This window comes from Hermetia illucens, chromosome 1, assembly GCF_905115235.1.
Source record: "Hermetia illucens chromosome 1, iHerIll2.2.curated.20191125, whole genome shotgun sequence".
Taxonomy (NCBI): domain Eukaryota; kingdom Metazoa; phylum Arthropoda; class Insecta; order Diptera; family Stratiomyidae; genus Hermetia; species Hermetia illucens.
The window spans coordinates 59,285,476-59,309,246 of record NC_051849.1 but is presented as its reverse complement, the minus strand read 5'-3'; the positions used below and the strand labels follow the sequence as shown (position 1 = coordinate 59,309,246).

Here is a 23,771-nt window from a genome sequence, read left to right as displayed (position 1 = left end):
TGGGGACCCCCTCTTAAATTCGTCGTAAAAGGATGTAACTCACTATATGCGTGAGCGTTCACAGTTCCCACCTTTCTACTAAATTTGGTGCCAATCGCTACAACCGTATACGAGAAAAATGCGTGTGACGGACAGACAGACAGACAGACGGACAGACAGACAGACAGTAAACCGATTTTAATAAGGTTTTGTTTTACAAACAAAACCTTAAAAATGGAGTCAGGACACCAGATGAAGATAGGGAAGCAATTTGTATTCATGGTAGCCAGAAATCTCTATGCGGGTCAAAGCGTTCTGAGGACGATCCACACGATTTCCTGGAAAGCTTGCACTCCTCCACTGTTCTGTGTCACGTAATTCTAGAGCAACTCACTCGCCTGTCATCCTGAATGTAGTGAGTTCCATTGCATGCTATAATTCGCAATGGAGCTATCACCCTTTCTGAATGTCTGATATCCATTAATGGTGAATTCAGCATTGCTAACACGTCGAGCGACATCAAGTTCGATTCCACCGTCGGCAGAAACAACTTTTCGTTCGACGGCCTCGATGTTTTACTAGCCATTAATGCATTATTATTATTATATATCGCCCTGATAATAGCTATGACCTGAAGAACTAGTGAAGCGACGATCTAAACTCCGTGTACTGCTCCACAATGATCTGTAAGATCTTAGTGTGGCCGATCCTGAGGGGAATCAGCTTGTGCTCTGTCGAACAAGCTTTCTTTCTTTGATGTGTGTCGGGGTGGTTTTAGCTAGAAACTTCGTGACAGCACGTAATACTCAACCAATTGTCGCATTCAAGACGGATGCGCTTTTTCAGAATTTTACCGATTTACTTTTTGTTCCTCTCATTGTAAACAGGTTTCAAATTCTCCGGATCTACGAATGATAGGAAGTCGCAATTTTGCGGAGATTTTCAGGGGTTACACTGAAAATTTCAACAGAAAGACCTTCGAGGTCGGAAGCTTTACTCTGCTTGAGCGCGTTGATGGCAAAGATAGTTTTGTGATTGTTTGAAAGAGGTCCGAATTCGCATGTTACAGTGGCTTACCATATCATCTACAATAGGTGGAACTTCACCGAATGTCATACGATTCAAAATCGGGGTGAAATGTTTCGTACTTTGCCTCTTAGATTTTGCCATTGTTTTCTTGGATGTTGAAGCCGGCGCATTATCATAGTGGAAAGGATTTTTCTTTTCGTCAAATGCAGCCTCTCTCTTATTCCTTTATTGAAAAGTCTACTAATATTGCACAATCTTTTTCTTCACTCTTTGCCCCGTTTAGAAGCGGGGTCCGCATAATATTCTCCTGCCCTCCACTCATTTCACGTAAAGTGTCGCTTGTTTACTATTTCGCAAGCTACGAACTTCTCCCTAGCGAGGGTGGCGTGTCTAAATCAAATTGGCTATTTTTCTCGGTTATAAGCGAAGTCCAGGGGGAGTCAAGAAGTTCTCAAATTCCCATGATCATACCATCGAAGACAACTATCTCGCAGTTTTTCCGCAATGTAGAATACTATATTGATTGAAGATTTCAATAATAATATCTATTGTTGTTATCTGTATGTATTCCTTAAGTAGTTGTTCCGTTTGGGTCAGTCAACCCGCAAGCATGCCTTGATATGCTTAAGTAAAACGAAGCCTCTGTTGGGGCAGCCTTTTGTCAGACTGTAATTGCTCAATACAATCACAGAATCGTTTGCTATGTACCTCACGCGGCTATCCTCATTTCGGATGTAATAATGGTGTGTTACGCCACTGAGGTTAATTTACAAAAGTCTACGTAAAACTTACCACCTTAAAAGTACTCTTCATTCAGTGTAATGTGTTTGTTTTACTTCCTTTTCTATTGTTCATATCACTGGAAATATGCAGACTTGTTCGTCTCCATGTCTCCGGGCTCGGGAGCAAGAAGAAATCACTATGCTAAGTGCTAGGTTTTGCTTTCTGTTCCTTGCTCTGTGATTTCTTCTCGATGCCGTATTCGCAAAGTCGTGGGAAATCACCAAGAAACCAGCGGCCTGCTCCAGTCGGCGCAATATTTAATTCTGCTCAGTTCGTGGTCATTAGCATTTTCCGGACGACTTTTACAATTGTGGGCACTGACAGTCTTCCTAAATTCAATTTACCAGCAACCAAACTTCATAACCCTTATGCAAACGTTTGCATAATTTGAATAGGATCGGTTTTAGTAAGTTATCCTCATAAACCGGCTTCAACATTTTATGAATTCCCTAAGGACTACTCCATATCTTCACTAAAAATTTGGAATTGAGTCGTTTCTCCATTTATGCATAAATTTCCATTGTCGAGAGTGTGCGGCTAGTTTTTGTAGCTGCGTTATTTTTAATGTTTGGTAATTGTAGACCTTTCTAGGCGTCTCCAAGCGGACCCTAGACGGCGTCAAATTTATCCGTAAATATTAAAATAACAATAAAAATGTTAGTTCATTCAATTTTTCTTCAAAATTTCCTTCTGGGGAACGCTGTGTTCAGGGACTCAATATCATCATACTGAACGCTGTGTAAGTTGCAACGACAAAGATGATCTGTGATCAACGGGATTCAACTCCAGCGTCACTAGGTCGCAACGCTGTTGGTCAATCAACTCACTCAAGACCAATATTACCAGGTGTGCTGAAATGTTCGTAGGCGAACACACAGATAGCGCTACTAGTATTAAATCCATGATTTTTAGCTGGCCCTAACCTGACAGCTGTCAGACAATTAGTTTGTGGGATAGGGCACTTTGAATGAAGTGGAATTTTGTGAGTTAATAAAGCATTGCTTTTTAACGAAAAAAAATACTGTTGAAACCAAAGGCTTCGCTTGATAAACACTAGTCGGATTTTGCACCAGAAAAATCTAGCGTTGAGAAGTGATTTGCTGAACTTAAAACAGGCGAAATCAGCAGCGGAGACGATGCATTCAGTGGACGCCTTAAAGATTAAAAAAGTCCACAAAATCATTTTGGTAGACCGCAAAGTGAAGTTGATGTGAAAAGCTGAGCCTCTGAGATATCAAAGGAATGTGTTGGACATATCGTGCATGAATGTCACAATCGACCTAAACACGAGTTGACAATTCTGGGCAGTGTTTGAAACTTTTCCTCCTTAAAAAAAACCCAATGGACGGAACATGGCTCCATTATTTGACGCCAGAGTCAAAACGATCGTCATCTGAGTAAATTGCAAGTGGTGAACCGACCCCAAAGCGTACAAAGACGCAACAGTCAGCTGGCAAGGCTACGGCGTCAGTTTTTTGGGATGCACATGGCATAATATTCGTCGAATATCTTGAGAAGGGAAAAACCATCAACAGCGAATATTACATAGCGTTTTTGGAGCGTTTAAAGGATAAAATCGTGGAAAAACGGTTCCATTTGAAGGAAAAGAAAGTGCTGTTTCAGCAATGCAGTGCATCATGGCACAAATCAATGAAAACGATGGCAAAGTTGCATGAATTGGGCTTCGCATTCGTATTCCCAAGATCTGGCTCTTAGCGACTTTTTTCTGTTCTCAGACCTCAGGAGAATGCTGGCTGGAAAGAAATTTGGCATCGAGAAAGAGGTAATCGCCGAATCTGGAGCCTATTTTGAAGCTAAAGCCAAATCGTGCCATAAAAATGGTATCAAAAAATTGTATTAAATTAAATTTTATAAAAAAAAATTGTCTATGCTAACTTTCAACTTTTCAGTCCGCCTGGCGGCTGTAGTTACGAGTAAGCAACTTATAAAGCTCTAATTCTTGGTTATTAGACAACGTTTCTAATGAAAGTAACGTTCACGCCTAGATAATTTACCTATATAGCTAGAGATGTTTCCTTAATTTCTAGCCAAAACCTACTCAGGACCACGATAATATTCGCGACAGGAAGTAATTGAGCACCCTTCTATCTTAAGATTAGTGGGCTTTTGAAAAATTTGGGCTGGGGATATTTCAGAAAGAAAGTAAAAGTTATAGAAATCCATTTTCATGGAAATTGTAGTGTCAAGTTTTAAAAGGATGTCCCGCATGTCCCCGCGTTGGTAGTATCAGCGGATGCAACGAGTATACTTTTTAGAGATTCAGAGTCAGATTTCTGTCCCAAATATTTTATGGACAATAGTTCAATTGTTCTCTCTGGTGCCTAACGTGACACCAAATTCGTCGTTCATTCAACTTGCTCCAAATAAAAAACATATATTCTTATCACTTATTGCTACATCTGGCTCTACGCATTGTCAAAATGCCGCTCTCGTAACGCATGTGTTAAGTATAAAACCTATATGTTTAACTGTTTAGCATTTACGGGTCTCCTGTTTGCATATAGACCTTCCAGAGTTTTCCAATATTTGCGAAAAAATAAATTCTACTTCCACAACACACAAACTCGATAATTCGAAATTTACAAATCTGATTTAATTTGCATAAATTTGACAAACTTGCAATGAAGTCCTACTGATCATGCTATTCCATTAATGGTTCGTTCGTATGTTTTTATTGGCTATATCAATATTTTAACCACCCCAGCTCCGATAGGGTCATAATTTTACAGCTTACACGATAAGTGAACTAAAAACCAATGACGGAAATTCCCTAGCGGTTGTTGATGATTAAGAAGTATATAAATAAACTGATTAACAGAAAAACCTCACATTCGATAACTATACACGATTATTAGCTTTGATGATTTGCACACTATGGGAGGAAGTAACTTCTAACATGAAAATATTCTCCTAGAGAAGTCTACGGTCATAATCGTAGCTAGAATTTGTGAAAATCGCGCTTTATTCGCTTAAGACTGTTGCTAAGTTTTCCTTCAATATTTCTATTTCTAGAAATTTTTATCTAAAACTCAGGAGCATTAAATTTAAGTGAATTATAAAAAATAGCATCATTACTTTGTCAAATATTTAACTGCAAATTTATTCTGCAAACCCAGATCTCTTCAAGTATAAGAAAAACTACAGATGGAGCTCACGATAAAGAAATCCGGAGAATTAACAAAAATCCATTTGGAATATTTTTAACAAAAAAACAATCTCATCTATTTTAGGAACGCGTATGTTACCATATATATTTTTTTATTTATAATATTTATGAAAGAAAAAAGCGAACGTTTCACATGCCATTAAATTCTGTACTTCTTTAGGAAGTAGAATCTTTTCTCCAAGCAAAATATCCAATTTTTTTGCTTATCAAAGATGTACTGATATTAAAAGGTGTCTTATGGATAGAATCTATCGCTTTATATGCTCTTATTTTCGACTTATTTTTATCCAGCAAAGCACTGATAGGGAGTCCTTCAAGCAATTAACTCTATGTTGTCTAGCCTTGACATTCATAAATATGAACCTCCTTTGTATGATACGCTTTTGTACATTTTTGAACTTTGTAAGCAATTTCTCCGCAAAAGAAAGAAGCAAAAGCCAAAAATTGTTCTCGCTAAAGCTTTGAAAGATTAATTGGTTTTCTTAAATGATGCAGTGGGCATGCAGATCCTGCCTTAAATAATTGATAACAATTCTGATTCATGGTCCAGAAACGATTGATGTAGGCTACTCTGCTAGTCAATAAATAATTGAAATGGTTCCATATTTTATAGTCCAGTTTAGAGGCGATTTTGTAGATGTGACGAACAGGTAAAGGATTCAATTTAATCCTAGCGGAAAATGAAAGTTAATCCTCGCGTGTCCGTTAGGTAATTTCCCAGTGTGTTCGGGATCATCGCATGGAATGTCTCCAGATGATTCCCTTTTCTGGTAGTAACTTCTGAAAAGGAAGAAATAGGATTTGCGCATTCGGTCGTGCCTCGTAAAAAAGTCCCGCATGCTCACTAAGATTCGAAATTAGAGCATAATAGGCGTGTTCATACACGCACAGAACATGGCATTAAAGTGAAGAAGTTCTGTTTCCCATTTTGGCTGAATGATAGTAGGGGATTTACGTTGTAGGCTGGATCTCTGATACCTTTCGACTGTCTTGAATGAGTATTTGAATGAAATCAGTTCAATAGTCTTTGACGCGCAATGATGGCCACATTGCCTCTTGGTAGCATTACGGTTTGAAAAGAAGCGTTCTAGTATGCTTCAAGGCCTAGGTTCAAATTAATCAGTTGTGCCATCGATTATTCTTTGTCATTGAAATAAAGAATAAAAAATTTCAGGGAGACAAAATGAGAATGTGGACAATCCCATTGTATAATCGATAGATAGGCCCAAAACATAATTGATCCCAGCAGATTCTGTTATCTCATCGAAGATTTAAATCTGGGAAGGCCGAGCTGCGCTCTGCTGTGGCGAAAGGCCGCAACGAAGTTCTGAGGAAAAAAAAATTGTTGGCTGACGGTTTCTTTCGCGAGTAATCTCATCAGACTCTGCCCTCCAGAGCAGCATGACCAAAAGCGGCAACGGATGTTTTTGGCTCCGTGTATATAATCAGAAACATGACATGGTTCAACGCTACTGTTACTGGAGTTGATACGATAAAGAATTTATTTACATTTTAAATCCCTCGTTTAATTCGCAGGCGGGAAGCCAAGGATTCCAAGGTAACTTAGAAATTGACTATTCGGCTTGGCCTCAGAAGTGGTCCGAACAAATTCTCGAAGTCTGACAAAGGTAAAGAAGGGAAAAGTATTGATGCACAGAATTTAGAGTATTTTATGATCTTTAGGACTCTCTCCTAGAACCATTTGATATAATACTTTGGACTAGGCCTGTTTAGTTGCGGAGCGCATAATCCTCAGCCTTAGCTACCCTACCGCCTTATTTGTCTCTCAAAAATATCTTTGCAACGTACCACCGGGCTCCATATTTCTTAAATTTACAGCAAGGTCGCAATTAAACTGTGCGGAAACACCTTTCCAGCAAGGAGACGATGGCAGTGGCGCCTCCACCTTTTACAAAGAAAACAGTATGGGAAACATCATTAACGAATCCCTCACAGTACATGGAGTCAAACGACCGACGTTGTTGTGCAAGTAGGATTGGAATTAGAATGGTTACTGGATTAGATAGAAACCAATCCCACTATGCTTTCAGCTGAAGCATGGTCAGATCTCCCAACTGTTTTATGGAAAGTCTACTTCTCAATTCGCACCCCTAGAACTGCTATCATGCACTGAGATTTTGAGCCGTCTTTCCTTAAGTGCATAGACTTTCACTCACTGCTCTGCTCTAAGAAACTGATTTCGAGTCTATTATAATGTCAAGGCGGCGAAATACGCCGCCGGTTTGAAACCGACCATGATCTTATCAACTTGCAAGGAAATGCCTAGGAAACTCTCTCTGATTTTCCAACTGTGCATGACGATTCGCATCGAAGAATTAAAGATGTTTCTTCCATCCAGCCTTACGAGGAGCAGCACATGTTGGCAGTGACGGCTGTGTGTTACAGCAGTCAGATGAGCTGAGACGCACACCCGTCTGTTTTGGTTCGTTCCTTCATCGACAAGGTCGCTTCCTCTTCCTTTTGTGGCGAAGAATGCACAGTCTTTAGTACATGCCTTTCCGTAGGTTTTGATAGAGCAGACAGGAAAAATTACTTATACTATATATTGCAAAAGGCCGGCCGAAATATTGGCTTGATACGCTAGATGGTGATTTGAAAGGTTTACGGCTGCATCCAAATCAGGCCTACAAACGAACATCGGCCGACTACGCTTCTGAACGGGACAAAGGCTGAGGAAGAAGAAGACTACGCGTGGTTTGTCCTCTGCATATATAAAGATTGTCTCATCCTGGCCTATCATATGCTATGCAATTCTCCACAGTTCCTTTGCAAACTGGCGAATTATTGATTTCCCGTGACGGTATCTCTTTTCGACGGTCATCAAGACAACTGATAATCATCGTTAGACCACTGATACTAGGACTCTGTAGCGACAGTCATGCTGGAAAGCAATATCTTAATCGGGACATCGGAATGCCACCAATATTCAGGATATTGAGTCTCGTCCCAGCCATTTTTAAAATTCACATTATTGGGCTCTGGCGACGAAGCCTTCAGCCAAGCAGACATACGCTCTTTCAGTTTGAGATAAGCGCTACAACATTTCCATACAACGAACCCAGACGAGGTCATTTGAAGGATCATATCCACATCCGTTGATTAACGTTATAAGAATAAGAATAACAAATCAGTTTTTCCGTATCGTCTGACCCATCTATTCGTGAGCAGCTTAGATCCTGTTACGTCTTCTTTTCGTATGCTCCCATTCTTATAGAGAATACAATGATTTTTCGACGCGTAATTCTTGACTTTGTGTTTTGATTTGCTATGCTGTCTTTGGGTACTTTGTTGTTTACCCATGGACTTAGAAATTGGAACAATGGGTCAGGATAGCCCTTCTCCGTATCCTACAGATATTTTTATTTTGTTCGTGCGATGGAGAAGCCTCTTTTAGTTACACCTGGGCAATCCCATTTGGTTGCTTCTTCTGGATTCGAACGGAAAAATAACTGCTTTCTAATTCCTTGCTAATGCTTCCTCTCGTTCCCGCCGGGGTGATTATTTTCTTAGTAAAACAAAGGAAAAACAGGTGTAGGTCTGAAAATCTGATATTTAAAAAAAAACAATTTTTTTGTTGGGCATTTGTTCGGATATTAATTTGTTCTAGTTGAAAAAGGTTTGTTCCAACTACTTTTTGAAGAGTAAAGGCCGAGATGGGGCCAATTTAACACCGTATGCTGACTTTCATTTGAGCTAAAGTTCTTGGCTGTTCAAGTCTGTAAACGTGCAATCGGTTGATCTGAGTAGCTAGTCAAAATTTTCATTTTTTTATATCAGTTGTCCTGCGAACAATGGCCACGTTAAACTGATTGTTCATCAAGCTTTGTGGGGTGTGGCCTCGTCTTGTTGAGCAATGGATATCATAAAATCCTTTACCATGGTTTGACAGCATTCGCCATGAACTACCGTAAGCGTCATCGCTTTTTGGGGGTTAAGGTGTTTTATTCCAATTACGGGAAAATTTTGCTCATTTATGCCTACATTCAACGAAAAGGTGTTTTTTCAGATACATTGGTCGCTCTGATAGCATTGTCAAAATCTATGAGGTTTCTCGATGCTTCCAACTTTAAATGGTTAACCCTATAATAACAACAATCAAGTCAGCTTTTTAAACTTCTCTATTCTTCACTATTTTATCACCAACTTTTCAAGCACAAAAGTTACCATCACATTACATTTACTTCTAAATGGTGACGGGCATAGAATTAGATAGACAGCAGGGTCATGTGAAGGGTGATTAAAGTAAATTTTTGTTGTGGCCGCCCAAAATCGGCATCGTGTAGAAGAAAGAACGTCACCTTCTCGAGAAATCAGGGGGAGTTGGTGCGCTCTGCCTCACCTATGAGCATTCAGTATCTGTACACCTAAACATTGGTCTTTCCGGAGCTGAAACTCAATATCTGTTTGTTCATTTGGTTCGATCTTCATGTTTTTCTGACAATGATTACAATCACCGACGGGATTGGAGTGGCAACCTGTTAGCATTCAACGTAAAAGTGATTGAATGAAGGTCTTTATAGACGAGCTCGCTAACACGTCTGTAGTAAACACCTGAAACTATACAGAGACTCGGTTTATAAGAGTATTACACATCGTAACAATTTGCTGATATCAATTCATGGGGTACAAAGTTCAATTAGATGCGCTTAGTGGCGAAAAGTATAAACAAATATAACACGCATTACTGATGTTTTTAAGAAATTTTCACCAATTTTAATCTTTTGTGTACGTTATGACAGCAGACAAGTGATAGCCCCGATCGGGCCTTTTGAAGCCTGTTCGTTATTGTTTATTTTTAATTTATGCCATATTCCCATAATAGCATTAAACAATACGTGTATCTGAATATGATTAAATTGTTATGCCTTTGAAGCTAGTGCAACTAACACAATTATCATGTTAACAAAGTAGCCACTTGTAACCTTGGGTTGCGTCATCATCGCATGCTAGAAATCTTAGAAGTGATGGTAAGATCTCTAGCGCACGTGTTTGTACCATCGCTCCTATATGCTTGCAATGTAGCCAATTTTCGTTAAGGCAACTAATAGATCCAAAGTATACTTTTACTATCCCCCGAGCAGCTTGTTGGGCGTGTGCTCGGTTTTATTTTGTATTCCCGCTCTCAATCCATAAATCTTAGTGGACATTTCAAGTATAAATCAACTTCATTTCGTTTTGATGCGAAGCAAGTATTGCAGCGCTGGTATGTACTTATTTTTCCCATAATTTTTTTGTTTGAGTCTATTTCACATCAGTTTCGCTGTTATAATATATTTTGCTACCTTTCATGTGAAAGCTCCCCAAAAAAATCGTCTGCAGCTCCAAATCAACGCGTAAATTAACGCTTAGTTTATATGCCGCCTGTCTGTTTAATGTGCGATTTTTTCGTTGAGTCATGAGCGTCGTGTCCCCAAGTGCGATGCCAAAAAGTAATTTACTTTTAAATTTCCTCGGAAAAAAGTTTATTTTTTGCGTACCCATAGTCCTAAGCTAAGTATGCTTTCACACATTTGGAAACATGCCCAAAAGCTAATTTAGTAATATTCTATAAATTAGCGAAATGAAAACTATCCCGAATTATTGCAAATTTATTTATTCTGTTGAACCCTTTCGTGTAGAATTTGGCTTTTGGCAACATTTTGCTAATGAGTCATTTGTTTCACATCATTTTCATACAGTTGGGGGTTGCAGCTGTATATTATTCTAGGGATCAAGAAACGCTCGCGGGTTTGAAAGCTCTCAATTGTTCGTTGGATTGTCTCAGCCGATTTGCAATATTCGCAATCAATATGCACGTCATATACGCTAGATTTCCGTTAATTCAATATTCACGATAATGGGCTAATTACTTTTCTATTCCATTGCAGATGATTCGTACCCTGTCGCAATAAAGGATGAACCACAAACTGTTCCAAATTCACCACCACTCAGTCCAATTGATATGGAGACACAGGAGCGAATCAAGCTGGAACGAAAACGACAACGAAATCGTGTTGCAGCCTCAAAGTGTCGGAAACGCAAACTGGAACGCATTTCCAAATTGGAAGACAAGGTGAAAATCCTGAAGGGTGAGAACGGGGAGTTGAGTGCCATCATAAAGCAATTACGTGAGGATATCTTCAGCTTGAAGCGACAAGTGCTGGAGCACCACAAGGCTGGCTGTACGATTCCAATACAGGAAACCAAATAGCAAGAAGTTGAAGAAGAATTCTCATCGGAAACCCTTGAGCTGACAACAGAACCACAGCCTCTGGGTGAAGAAGAACCTCTATTACTCGTGATACTATCAGATTAAGATACGTTGTGTATGGTAGTAAGGAAATTTGTCTAGGATTAACCGAATTATGATAAGATAAGAAGAAAGGAACAGATTTTCTGACAATGCACAATTTTGTAATTTGTATACATATTTCGAATGAGTGCTCTCTTCGAAGCGAACAGAAAATTGTAAAACTAAAAGGATTGGGACAAAAAATTTTGCCGTAGTTGATAGTGACCTACTGAGTAGTATAACTGCTTTAAAACTCTTGCTTTTCTGCTCGTCTGTATATAAGGCCTCGTTTTGTGTCTTATTTGTAGAAAGTTCTGCAGACGCCAATATTTCAGGGAGTCATTGAATGACTTAAACCTGAAAAATGCCATAATTATGTAGTATCGAAGTAATCGTCGCCAACTACGAGCAGTAATAGCAACAGTTTTACACCAGGTGACATAAACATTTGATGCAATAACCCCACGTTACTCGCATTCAGTCAAAACACGGAAACAATCGCACATTAGACGTTACCAAAACATCGAATAACAAAGATTGTGTTCAAAGCATTTGCTTTTCGCGGTACACAAAACAAAGCTTAGAGAAATCGAGCCATAAAATGAATAATACGCCAGCAATTTTGCGGTACTGCCCTGTGATATTTTTTGTTCCGGATCAAAAACTGAATCGAATATTCTATTTAATAGTGTATAGCTCTATTGCAATGAAAACCAGCCACCCGAAGGGAGCACTCGCACAGTTTTCGGCTCGTTTCAATACTAAACAATTATAAATTGAGAAGCAACAATGCAAGTCCGTTTTCTTGTGAATATTTAAACTATACAGCAAATGATGAAAAGCGCCTTATAAATGTTTATTATAATATATGTATTTATTATTGGTAATTTTTTGCGATTATTTAAGAGAAAATGACATGTTTTTCTGTCCTTCTTTATTAGATGTAAATATATATTTTTTATATTAACGCTAGTTGTTAAGGTTGTAACTTAAAGTTAATTGTCTAGTCTACAAAAGTTATCTTAAAACAATAAATTTTAGAAAAAAGAGAATTGGTGCGTTTTCTACAAGTTTTAGTCAGTTTTGTGGCAATTGTTGTTAGCTGTAGACCTTTTCGCTTCAACATTGAGGGATTGCCTCAGATTGGTGCTTTCGGTTAGTTCTGATGAAACATGATATCCCCAATTTATTTACCAGTGAACATTGCAGTCTGTCAATAGTCATAAATGTCTCTGAAGCGCGACTGTCTAAACATTAACTTGAAAATTTACCAAAATCCCCGTGTATAAAACAAAAACTAATCACACCCCCAATACCCAGTGAAAGAATCCAGAAAAAAGTGTGTATGTTTAAAAATTTACAAATGTCTTCTGTGTAATTCAAGTTATCTTACCCAAGGTCGTGTTCCATCTGGTTTTCATCCTCACAGTATTTTTTTGTTTCAATTTGATTGGGGTGTACGCTAAGTAGACATGACACGAACATATTGTTGATAAGATAAACACGAAATGCCTTCATATTCAAATAATATTATGAACTATCACAACGCTTCCCTGACTTCATAATTATTCTTTTTAATAAATTTAAATATTGTCCGCTTGAGAACTGTCTTGAATATAACGAATATTAAAGCCTCGGAAAATATCTGAACGGCACTAACTTGTCAAAAAATAAGTCCGCCATAAAACAACTTATTCTCGTATATGTGCGGCGTTGAATCAAAAACGAAAGCAAAATATAAGGAATAGTCTAGAACATGTATTTTAAGAAAATTGAAAGAATGTCACAGAGAAAGGATATATTTTAACGGTTATATTTGTATAAAGAAAGCATTAAGAACATGATGTATAAAACTAACACAGTAACATCGATCTGGTAAGATGTACACGTATATATTTATAATGCAACACATAATACCATTATATTGCCTTGTTTTTATACATGTCTATTTTTGCATTAATCTATTTTGCATAAATAAATGAATTCAAACGATATTTAGCCATCCATTTATTTCATATGATTTGATTTGAATAATAACATTATAGTTCCAAGAAAAGTCGTTTCCCAATTCATGGAAGCGAAGAGCATTTGCGTGTCGATTCAGTCGTTCTAGTTGTCTCGGGGATTTCAAGCCCGTTTCATTCCAATCCCACATTCATTTAGCGTAGAAAATTACTTATGCAAGTCTGTAAACACGACTGGGCGTAACACGTAAACCATGCTACTCACTATCAACTCTCGATGGGATTCCCCCGAAGTTTGCTCCTTTTTTCAAAGGAAACCCTTAGTTGGCCTTCCTGGGAAAATTGTTTTCATTACAAAGATAGATTTATCTTAAGCATCTAGAAATATTTGTCTCGTTTACTAACGTAGCTTTCCAATAGAAATTTTACCAAATCAGAAAATCTGTTTGAAGCATCATAAATAAAAATGTATGATGTATAAGAATGACTCTGTTTACTTTTCGAATGCAGCAATTCAGTAATGTCTGAACATTCACGGTGATTCAAAAAACCTTTGCGAATGTTAAGACTACTTTTGTTTGCTACAACGGACAAAATTCTCTCTCCATCTCTCTTTTTCGTCTTAAGAGTGCCTAGAGTGTAACGTACCATCCTGCTGCACCTATCACCGCACTGCTGTAAGGCCTGAATTATGCTGTCCGAAGACACTTGACATCAGAGTTGGGCAAAATCACAATCATGTAATACAGAACAAAAACGATAATACACGTGTTGAAACTAGACCGACTTTACTAAATTTTAAGACAACAAATGACACGTTACACATGAACACTAATTCATTATGTTTATGGAGGCGTTGGCTGCCGGGTTGAGTTCCACGCGTCGTTCGAGTCGCTATTTGAAAAGAGGTGGAAGGATGAGTATACATAATACTTAGTGAATAGCCTCACACATACATACAAACTAAGAGGAACACATTCCTTCTGCGTTGACGCAAACCGGGAACACATCCCATTTCCTAGGGGCAAATCCCACTATTCAGGGAACACATCCCATTTCCTAGGGGGCAAATCCCACTATTCAGGGAATACATCCCATTTCCTGGGGGGCAAATCCCACTATTCAGGGAACACATCCCATTTCCTAGGGGCAAATCCCACTATTCAGGGAGCACATCCCATTTCCTAGGGGGCAAATCCCACTATTCAGGGAACACATCCCATTTCCTAGAGGGCAAATCCCACTATTCAGGGAACACATCCTGTATTCACAGGGCTTGGGGAACTAACCCCATTAATCCGGGGAGCACAATACAATATCAAACATACTTATCCTAAATACTATTTCATAAAAATCACCCACCAGATCAACCGCTTCGCCCTACCCCCAGTACACAACTGTATTCGACTCGAAACCACTTACATAGGTAACGCAACAGGGAAAAACCTGAATTGTACGTAGTATGCGTTGGTTGAAGTAATCCTAGCCGCTTACATGTAATGCATGATTATAAATTTCATGATTACGTGATTGTAATCATTATCAAGCTCATTTGATTATAATTGTAATCATGCAATCATAACCCCCCATTTTCAAATGCTACAGCCTGATCTCGTTCTTTAATAAAGTGTATGTTTGTATGATTTTCAGCTGAGATCAGTTTGAGGAGTTGATATTAAGGATGTTTGGAATGTGGAGCAAAGGGTATTTCTCGTCAGTCATAATAGATGACTTGTCTCTCGTTGTCGAGTACCTCATTAACCTCATATGTCAGTGACTGGTTGTCCGCCCACTTTGGGCACCACATTTTGAAATAGCAACACGGCTTTTTTAAACATAGGTCTACGGCCTCAACCTTGCTCAACTTAACCAACGCCAAATGTTTAAATTCACGGCGAGAAGTGCATATTATTTACACTCACTTTGCTGAAACCTTCGGCATTGTAAATCACAAGATATTTCTATCCAAATTCTCGTCTCTAACCGTTCCCATACCACTTGTTTTATGGCTTGCATCTTACTATTCCAACCGATCCTGCCGCACCTCTTTTTATGGTTGTACATCCCGCTCTTTCTTCCCCTCCCCTGGCGTCCCGTAGGGATCTATTTTGGGTCCTTCATTATTTTTTTTTTCTCAACGGTCTACCCCCCCCCCCCCTTTCCTTACTTCTCCCTGTTTGCTCTATGCCAACGAGCTGTTTTCCGCTATGGAGCTCCTGAACTGTTTCCCTTCAATCTAACCTAGACAGTTCGTTGGTGCTCTACTAATGTTTTAGCTCTAAACGTAAACTTCCCTTGTGTGGACTATCTCTCCGTCTCCCCTTCTTACAACAGAGTAGATCCAATGTGGACTCATGCATATTTTTTAAACTTTCATCGGGTCTGATGGACTACTCCGCCTCTAACAACATCATCTGCCGTCCTGCGTCTTATAATACACGAAACCCAGACATTTTCAACATGCCTTTTGCGGAGCTCGAAGTCTACTTCTGCGTCTTAAGATACACGAAACACAGACATTTTCAACGTGCCTTTTGTTGAGCTCGAAGTCTACTTCCATTCCCCGATTCCTAGACTTTGCCGAAGTTACAACGCGCAACCTGCTTTCTCCTGCTCCTCTTGAGTGCAATAAGTAATTGGAGTTTACTCTGTTTATTGTCCGTTTAATAAATAAATAATCGTAACGTAATTCTTAGACTACACTACCTTGGGGATTGAAGAGGCGGTTTTGGGATTGTTAGAATAAGAGAAATAGAGGGAACAGATGGATACGAAGAAGGTTCTCTTCGGCGTTCTCAATCTGCATGTTTGGCATTTGGATAGGAAGTTAACGGCGTGGCGGGCAAGGGCAGCATCAATGCGGGGAGTTTGGCAGGAGTCGCAAAGGATTTGAAATGTATTTGGGATAGTCTTCCTTCTTATAGATATTAGAGCAGTGCAGAGCATTTCCGTTCTCCGGGACGGGGAACTATCAGAGCAGAATATGAAGCCGAAAATGAGGAGAGGCCCGATTAGCTGTTTATAACAGAATAATTTCATCTGAGGCATTGGAACGCTGTATTTTAGGATGAGGTAAGCACATTTGCAGGTGCCTTTTGCCCGGTTAAGTGCCTTCGAAATATGGGATACGTGGGAAAGACGAATGCTCGTTGTCACCCCTAGGTAGGGAACTTCATTCACAGTGGAAAGGGGCGTATCATGGATTTTCAGTGAAAGGAAATCGGTATCCCAACTCATTTTCGGCGTCATCCTCATTTTTTTCACGTTTCCAAAACTTAAATTATCGGTAATGTTTCAAACGAGCTTAACCGAGTGAAATAGTTTTAGTGAAAGTGTAAAGAGTCATCCGCGTATTGTAGGATTTTGATAAGATTGAGGTTAGCCCTCGGTTTGGGAAGGTCAGCGGTGAACAGAGAAAGGACTGAACCTTGAGAAGTACTTGCTACGCATATATACATGGGGATGAGAGGTGTTGTTGAATGTTTTCTTGGAGTTTCCCCCTGTCAAGGAAACTAAGGATTAGCTTGCAAAAGGCCGGATGGAAATTAAGTATTTCAGAAAGCTTAAAAAGGAATATGTATAGCCATACGGAACCAAGATCTTTTTAATGCCTAGGATACATGCTACTGTTGGAGTCTTCCGGTTGATACTGAGAAGTATGTCTGTTTTAAGGACGAGAAGGTACGCTAAACCTGACGGTCACGTCGATTGATAAAGTGGAAATAGAGAAATATGCAATTGGAGTCACAGTACTTCCCCCTAAAGACTGAATTGTCCGCTCAATGATCATAGCGTAGGGAGATAGGATGGAGGTAGGCGTGCAGCTATCAGGATTAGAGGGTTTTCATTGTTTTAGGCTTGGGAGTTATACCAGCACTTTTCCAATCGGAAGGGAAATGGAGATAAAATGGGCAGTGGTTAATAAATCAGGAAGTTACATGGAAATGCTTGGTCTACACTTTTTATATGTCCGTGGTATTGAAAGCAATTTTTCATCTATATTTTTTTACAAATCGTGTCACTCCTCGTTCAATGGTAACTTCGTCTATATCCTTGCAGTAGTAATTTCGTCTATATCCTTGCATTCAATTACAATTAGTGGGTGACTTATAGGGAGAGTAGTTTGTTTGCTAAGCGAATCCTCGATATTTTTTGTAAGTCAATGAGTCCGCATTTTTTTCTGTATGGTTTGAACAGTAATCGTCCTTTTAATGTTCGTCTAATGGAGAGGCGTTTATGGAGGTAGCCGGCATACAGGATTAAAATTCGTTGACCGTCTATCAATATTGCAGTTTTCTTCAATGAGGTAAGAGAAAGGCTGCTGATAGTATTTATTTCTTATAGTACTGACTGTCTGTGTATCGAGTCGGAATTTACGTCGGATACGATTAATGTTCGCTTGATGAAAAGTTGGAAAATCTTATTAAAACATTAAATCATATCTCGCTTAATATTGGGAATTTGAGGAAAATGGGGTTGATTCGTGATCAACATTTCAAAGAATGAGACGACCTGAAAGGGGTTATATAGGTTAGGGGATTAAAAATTGCGAAAATTGAGGAAAAGTTGAAAAATCTTTTGAAAACTTTTGAAAGCGTAAATATTGCGACGGAGGGGGGGGGGGGGGAGTTAATTCATTTAAATTGTCATATCAGCGGGCGAAAGGAGTTGTAAGTTGATATATAGGCTGTGGCATCAAAAAATGGCGAAAATTGAGGAAAGTTGAAACATTTGTAGAAAAGTTTTCAACGACGACATCTTGCTTTTTGTTAAAATGAAAAGGAGGTTAATTTGTGATCACCGGTTAAGAGAGTTAAGAGAGCGATTTCAAATAATTCGGATTCGATGACATTAAGTCTCTTTTTTCAATGTTTTTCAATTTTGAAATTCAATTTTTTAAAAGTTTTAAAAATTTTGTTTTTCAACCGATTCCGTTACTTCTAGTTGGGGCCATAAATACATGTGTTCCAAACAAAACTGCATTTACACTTTCTTCTCCTTTGATCAAGTTTCAAATATAGCCACAACAGGATACACATTTTATTTTTTTCCAGGCTTTATCTTCAACGCAAAAGAAACCGCAAATCACTTTGGTATTTCATTTCTGAGAAATCACAATTTTAAAAACGCTACTAATTGGGCTCTTAGGGTGAAAAGTGTCAACGAAATTTAAGTTTCCGTGAATTTTATGTTTGATTTTGATTTCCATGAAAATTATTTAAACAAGTCGGTAAGAGGAAGTTTTTTTTTGTTATGCGGGGAACTTTGGATGCACATTCTTTCATTTATCATCAACGGTGTAACGGTGTACAACCGAGGTCCACCAATTCGATATTCCTAAAGGCTGTCTGGTATCCTGACCTACGCACCATCTCAGGCAGGATTTGCTTCGTCTTCTTTTTCTACCATCGATATTGTCCTTATAGACTTTCCGGGCTAGATCATCCACATCCATACGAATTAGGTGAACCGTTCACTGCAATCTGTTGAGCCGGATTTTATCCGCAATCAGATTTCGTCGTTATATGCCGTTGACAGCCAAAAACCATTCGTGGATTTCATCGTCATAGCTGTGATCGGGTATGATTTTCGACCCAAGGAGAAATTTTCAACGATTTCAAAGTTGTAGTCTCCTATTTTTATTGTTTTCGTTTGACCAGTGCGATTCGATGTTATTCGTTCTTTGGTTTTTGGCAATGACGTTGCCACCATGTACTTCGTCTTGGCTTCATTAATGTGCAGCCCGACATATCGCGCCGCCTGCTCGATCTGGGTGAAGGTAGATAGCAGATATCTGGTTGTTTCTCCCATAATTGGGCGGACTTGAATAGGATGGTTCCTCTTGCATTGGCATCTGTATCGCGAATCACTTTCTCCAGGGCTAGCTTAAAGAGGACGCATGATTGATTTTGGGTGGTCTCGAGAGTGATCCTGCTGCTTTTATCTGGTCGTATAATTGCTGCACTGCGTGATATCCCCCCGTATGGCCTCGTTGCCAGTCGTCAAGCATTGATTCGCTGTTCCACACCTTGAGCATCAGTTGATGAACCGCTTGGTGCAGTTGGTCGCCTGCATATTTAACCACTTCGGCTGGATTAGACGGATTGTTGCTTCCATTCTTGGTGGTGGCACCATTTGCCCGTCGTCTTCCATTGGCGGGACCTCCAACTTGCCGATATTTTCGTTGTTGAGCAGTTCATCAAAACACTCAACTCATCGTTCCAATATGCCCATTCTGACGGAAATCAGATTTCCCTCTTTGTCTCAGCAGGATGAACATCAAGGTGTATAAGGTTTTATTCTGCTGACTTGTTAATAAAACTTTCGCGCCTGGCGCGGTTACTCCCTGTACTCTTCCCTGTACTTTTCGAATTCACAGATCTGTTGTTTTTATGTAAACCCTTGGCCTGCTCGTCAATACCGGGTGCCCAAGTTTTCAGGAAAAAGTTCAGGCATGAGTGGAAAAAATATATTTGAAAGGGTCTATATGGTTGCAGTTGATGGAATGAGGACATTTTCTCAATTTTTTTACTACAGCTTAGTAAATGTTTATTCAAAATTTGTTAGCAACATCGATTAATACATATTGAGGAGTACTAGTAAAGGTTTTTTTAAGAAAAAAAATTTAAAATGCGGAGCTACAGCTTTTTTGGGAATGGCTTGCTGTGGACACGATAGCTCGATGGTGGTTCATCCGAAACCTGAATTTCAAAAAATATTCGTTTGTACATCGTATTGCTGAACATATGATTTGTCAAAATGCAAACTTTTAAAAAATTAACGAGAGTTCTAACAAAATGTTTACTTTTTCGTGGTTTTTAATTTTTTTCCTTAAAAAAAAAAATCCTTCGTTTCGCGACTAGCTACTCTCATAATAAATAAGTTGTGAAAATTTGGCGTTGTTGGGACTCAGTTTTATAGTAATCATGTCCACCGCGAAGATACTTTCACAAAAACGTAATTCTAAGATAATAGCACAATTGACGCAATTGACTTATTTACTTATCTATATCGAGTCGGCTAGGGTCATTAGGTATTATTTTTACAGACCCCAAAACATTGATGCTACTGAACCCATTCCTGTGGCCACAACTACAAACGCTAAATGCGGTAATGAAGGTTCAAAAATCTATACCCACAGAATGGGTGAGAATTTTCTTGGAATAATGTACTTCCAAAATATGCAATAAAAGAATGTTCAATTTTCCCGGCGATTACAAATTTACATATATAAACCCTTAAGAGAGTTTTCTTGTTGTTTTTTTAATAAATCAACAAACATTTTTTTCATAATAGCTAAAAGTTTTCGTGTACCTGTGTTAAACAAAACTTTATTAAAATCGATTCACTGTCTGTCTGCCACACGCACTTTTCTCCTAAACGACTACACAGCTTCAAGCTTCAAGGGAAATTTCGTGGACATATGGGAACTATAAAATCCGACGCATAGAGTGAGTGACATAAATTTAGGTGGAGCTCAAAGGAGGTTCCCCATACATGCAGAGGGGATGTTAATTTTGTTTCACCTATCCGCGTAGGACATCAAATGAAAGGTTTCGATCAGTACTATCACAAGCAGATTTTAGTTTTGACGTAAATTGTAAAGTGAGTAAGTAAGCGGTAAAAATGTGCAAACGTAAAGTAAGACAGGAATCATTTTTAGAAACTACCCAACCCAGAAATCTGAAAAAAATTTGGGGTCATGCGCTTATATGAAATCTAGGCCTCAAACTTGTTGGTTTTGGCCAACTCCCTAGCCTCACTTATCCGGATAATGGTTTCTTCGCAAAGGATAACGAGCAGCATCGTGACCTGTAGTCAATCTAAGCTTGTTGATTTGGGAAACTAATTATTAAAAAGATTTTTTGTGCACTACGGCTTTGTTTAGAGAATTTAGCGCCCCACTGTAGGTTTTCCCAGGCGTTGTTGATTGTTGGATCTTACATCTGGGACGTTTTCGGTCTACGGTGGTTTGAATGAAGTTTGGGAACGGTCATCCGTCGGCACCTTTAATTCCAACTTTTTTCTTTTCGGAACTCTGGTGTTCCGGGAGATATAAAGGTGCCTATGCGATATAATAGGTTGTCTTGTTTTTTCACTAGTTTTATAGTTTTCTTATTTTCAGATATAATTAGTCACCTTATTCCGGACATGGTTGAATCCATGGATTGTTTACAGACTTTGTATTTCATTTCCTATCATCAGTTGGCGGGGATTGAGATTTCGTGTCACAATGAACTGCAGATGAGCTCACGGATGTTCCGTCTTCCTCGCTCCTCAGAGGTTGACTGTGTTCTACCCTCACGGAAAATTTCTCCATTTTACTACCCTCTGTTGTTGTCGTTCGTGTTTTTTGTTATGGTTTTGAATGGTCCACACGTGGTTTATTGATTTATTTGACCTTCAATAAACGAAGAATGCTCTAATTTCTTATTGCATATATATATCTACATATAAAAAACAGGAAAAAAGTCAAAGGTACCAATAACTCAATATTTAGAGAGGCTAGGGATGAAGCCAGGCGTCTAAGCTGCAAATAGTGATAATCACGTAACATTCTGGGCAAGAGGTAGTTAAAGTAACATCATCATTATCATCAACGGCGCAATAACCAGTATCCGGTCTATATCTGCCTTAATAAGGTATTCCAGATATCCCGGGAGCAGTCTGTCGTCCTGACCTACGCCGTCGCTCCATTTCAGGCATGGTCTGCCTCGTCTTCTTTTTCTACCATAGATATTGCCCTTATAGGCTTTCCGGACTCGATCATTCTGATCCATACGGATTAAGTGACCCGCCCACCGTAACCTATTGAGCCGGATTTTATCCACAACCTGACGGTCATGGTATGGCTCATAGATTTCGTCGTTATGTAAGCTACGGAATCGTCCATCTTCATGTAGGGGGCCAAAAATTCTTCAGAGGATTTTTCCCTCGAATGCGGCCAAGAGTTCGCAATTCTTCTTGCTAAGAACCCAATTCTCCGAGGAATACATGAGAACTGGCAACATCATTGTCTTGTACAGTAAGAGCTTTGACCCTATACTGCGACGTTTCGAGCGAAACAATTTTTGTAAGCTGAAATAGGCTCTATTGGCTGACAACAACCATGCGGGGATTTCCTCGTTGTAGCTGTTATCGGTTGTGATTTTCAACCCTAGATAGGAGAAATTGTCAACGGTCTCAAAGTTGTATTCTCCTATCTTTATTCTTCCCGTTTGACCAGTACGGTTCGATGTTGTTGGTTGGTTGGTTTTCGGTGCTCACTTTGCCACCATATTGATGTGCAACCCAAGATCTAGGGCGGTCTGGTCGATCTGGATGAAGGTAGTTTGTACATCTCGGGTGGTTCTTCCCATGATATCGATATCGTCAACATAGGCCAGTAGTTGGGTGGACTTAAAGAGGATCGTTCCCCTTGCATTTAGGGCATCCCCTTGTCGTAGATTGATATCTCCCTTTTTATGTATGGGACAGATAATGCCTCTTTGCCTGTCGTTAGGCATTGATTCGCTATTCCATACTTTCAGCACAAGTTGATGAACTACTCGGTGTAATTGGTCGCCTCCATATTTAATCAATTTAGCTGTAATTACATCGGTTCCTGGCGACTTTTAAGCCGATGAATTGCACGGACTGTTTCTTCTACACTTTGTGGTGGCAGTATTTGTCCGTCGCCGATATTGTGGTTGCTCAGTAGTTCGTCAAAGTACTCAATCCATCGCTCCAATATGCCCATTATGTCGGAAATCAGATTTCCCTCTTTGTCTGGGCAGGATGAGCATCGAGGTGTGTAAGGCTTCATCCTGCTGACTTGTTGCGCGCCTGGTGCGGTTGCTCCCGGAACTTTTCTAGTTCACAGACTTGTTGGTTCTCCCAGGCTTCCTTTTTCCGCCTATGAAGTCGCTTCTCCGCTCGACGGAGTTCGTGATAAGTCTCTACGCGCGCCCGCGTCCTTTGAGAATGCAACATTACTCGGTATGCAGCATTCTTCGGTTCCGTCGATAGCGATGAATGTATTGTTAAACCAACCGTTCCGACTCTTTTTGCGACTGGGGCCAAGTATTTGTGATAACGTATTTATGATAAAGTTGTTCAGGTGATTGTGATCATTTGTTGTTGCTTCATCTCCAGGATCTCTGTTGACTGCGGTTATTGCGGCATCCAGATAGTGATCCTAGTCTATATTGGCTCCCCGATATGTTCTGACATTCATCAAGGTTGATTGAAAGTGGTCCCGACTGGGGAGGCCCACGTTTGTTTGTGGACCACTTTCCGCGCAAACCAGGTACTTCCAACAACCATTTCGTGTGACCCTGCTAATTGAATAATCCGCAGTCCGTTATCATTTGTATTTTCGTGTAAGCTATGGGAACCAACGTATCGCCTGATTACGGGCTCCTTCCCTACTTGGCTGTTAAAATCCCCAAGTATGATTTTAATATCATATCTGGGACAGGCTTCGAGGGTTCGTTCTACTGCCTCGTAGAAGGTATCCTTCTCCGACTCTGCAGTCTCCTCTGTAGGGGCGTGAACG

At 39.5% G+C, this 23,771-nt stretch overlaps 1 protein-coding gene across 2 annotated transcripts in view; it reads left to right on the top strand.

Annotated features, from left to right (window-relative positions):
* Positions 1-13,264, top strand: part of LOC119646883 (transcription factor AP-1) — a 31,740-nt gene extending 18,476 nt beyond the window's left edge. For both annotated transcript variants that reach the window (XM_038047516.1, XM_038047515.1), the window contains one exon: positions 10,867-13,264. In XM_038047516.1, the coding sequence (XP_037903444.1) occupies positions 10,867-11,189 (323 nt within the window). In that variant the 3' untranslated portion in view covers positions 11,190-13,264. The remainder of the gene's footprint in view (positions 1-10,866) is intronic.
* Positions 13,265-23,771: the final 10,507 nt, after the last annotated feature.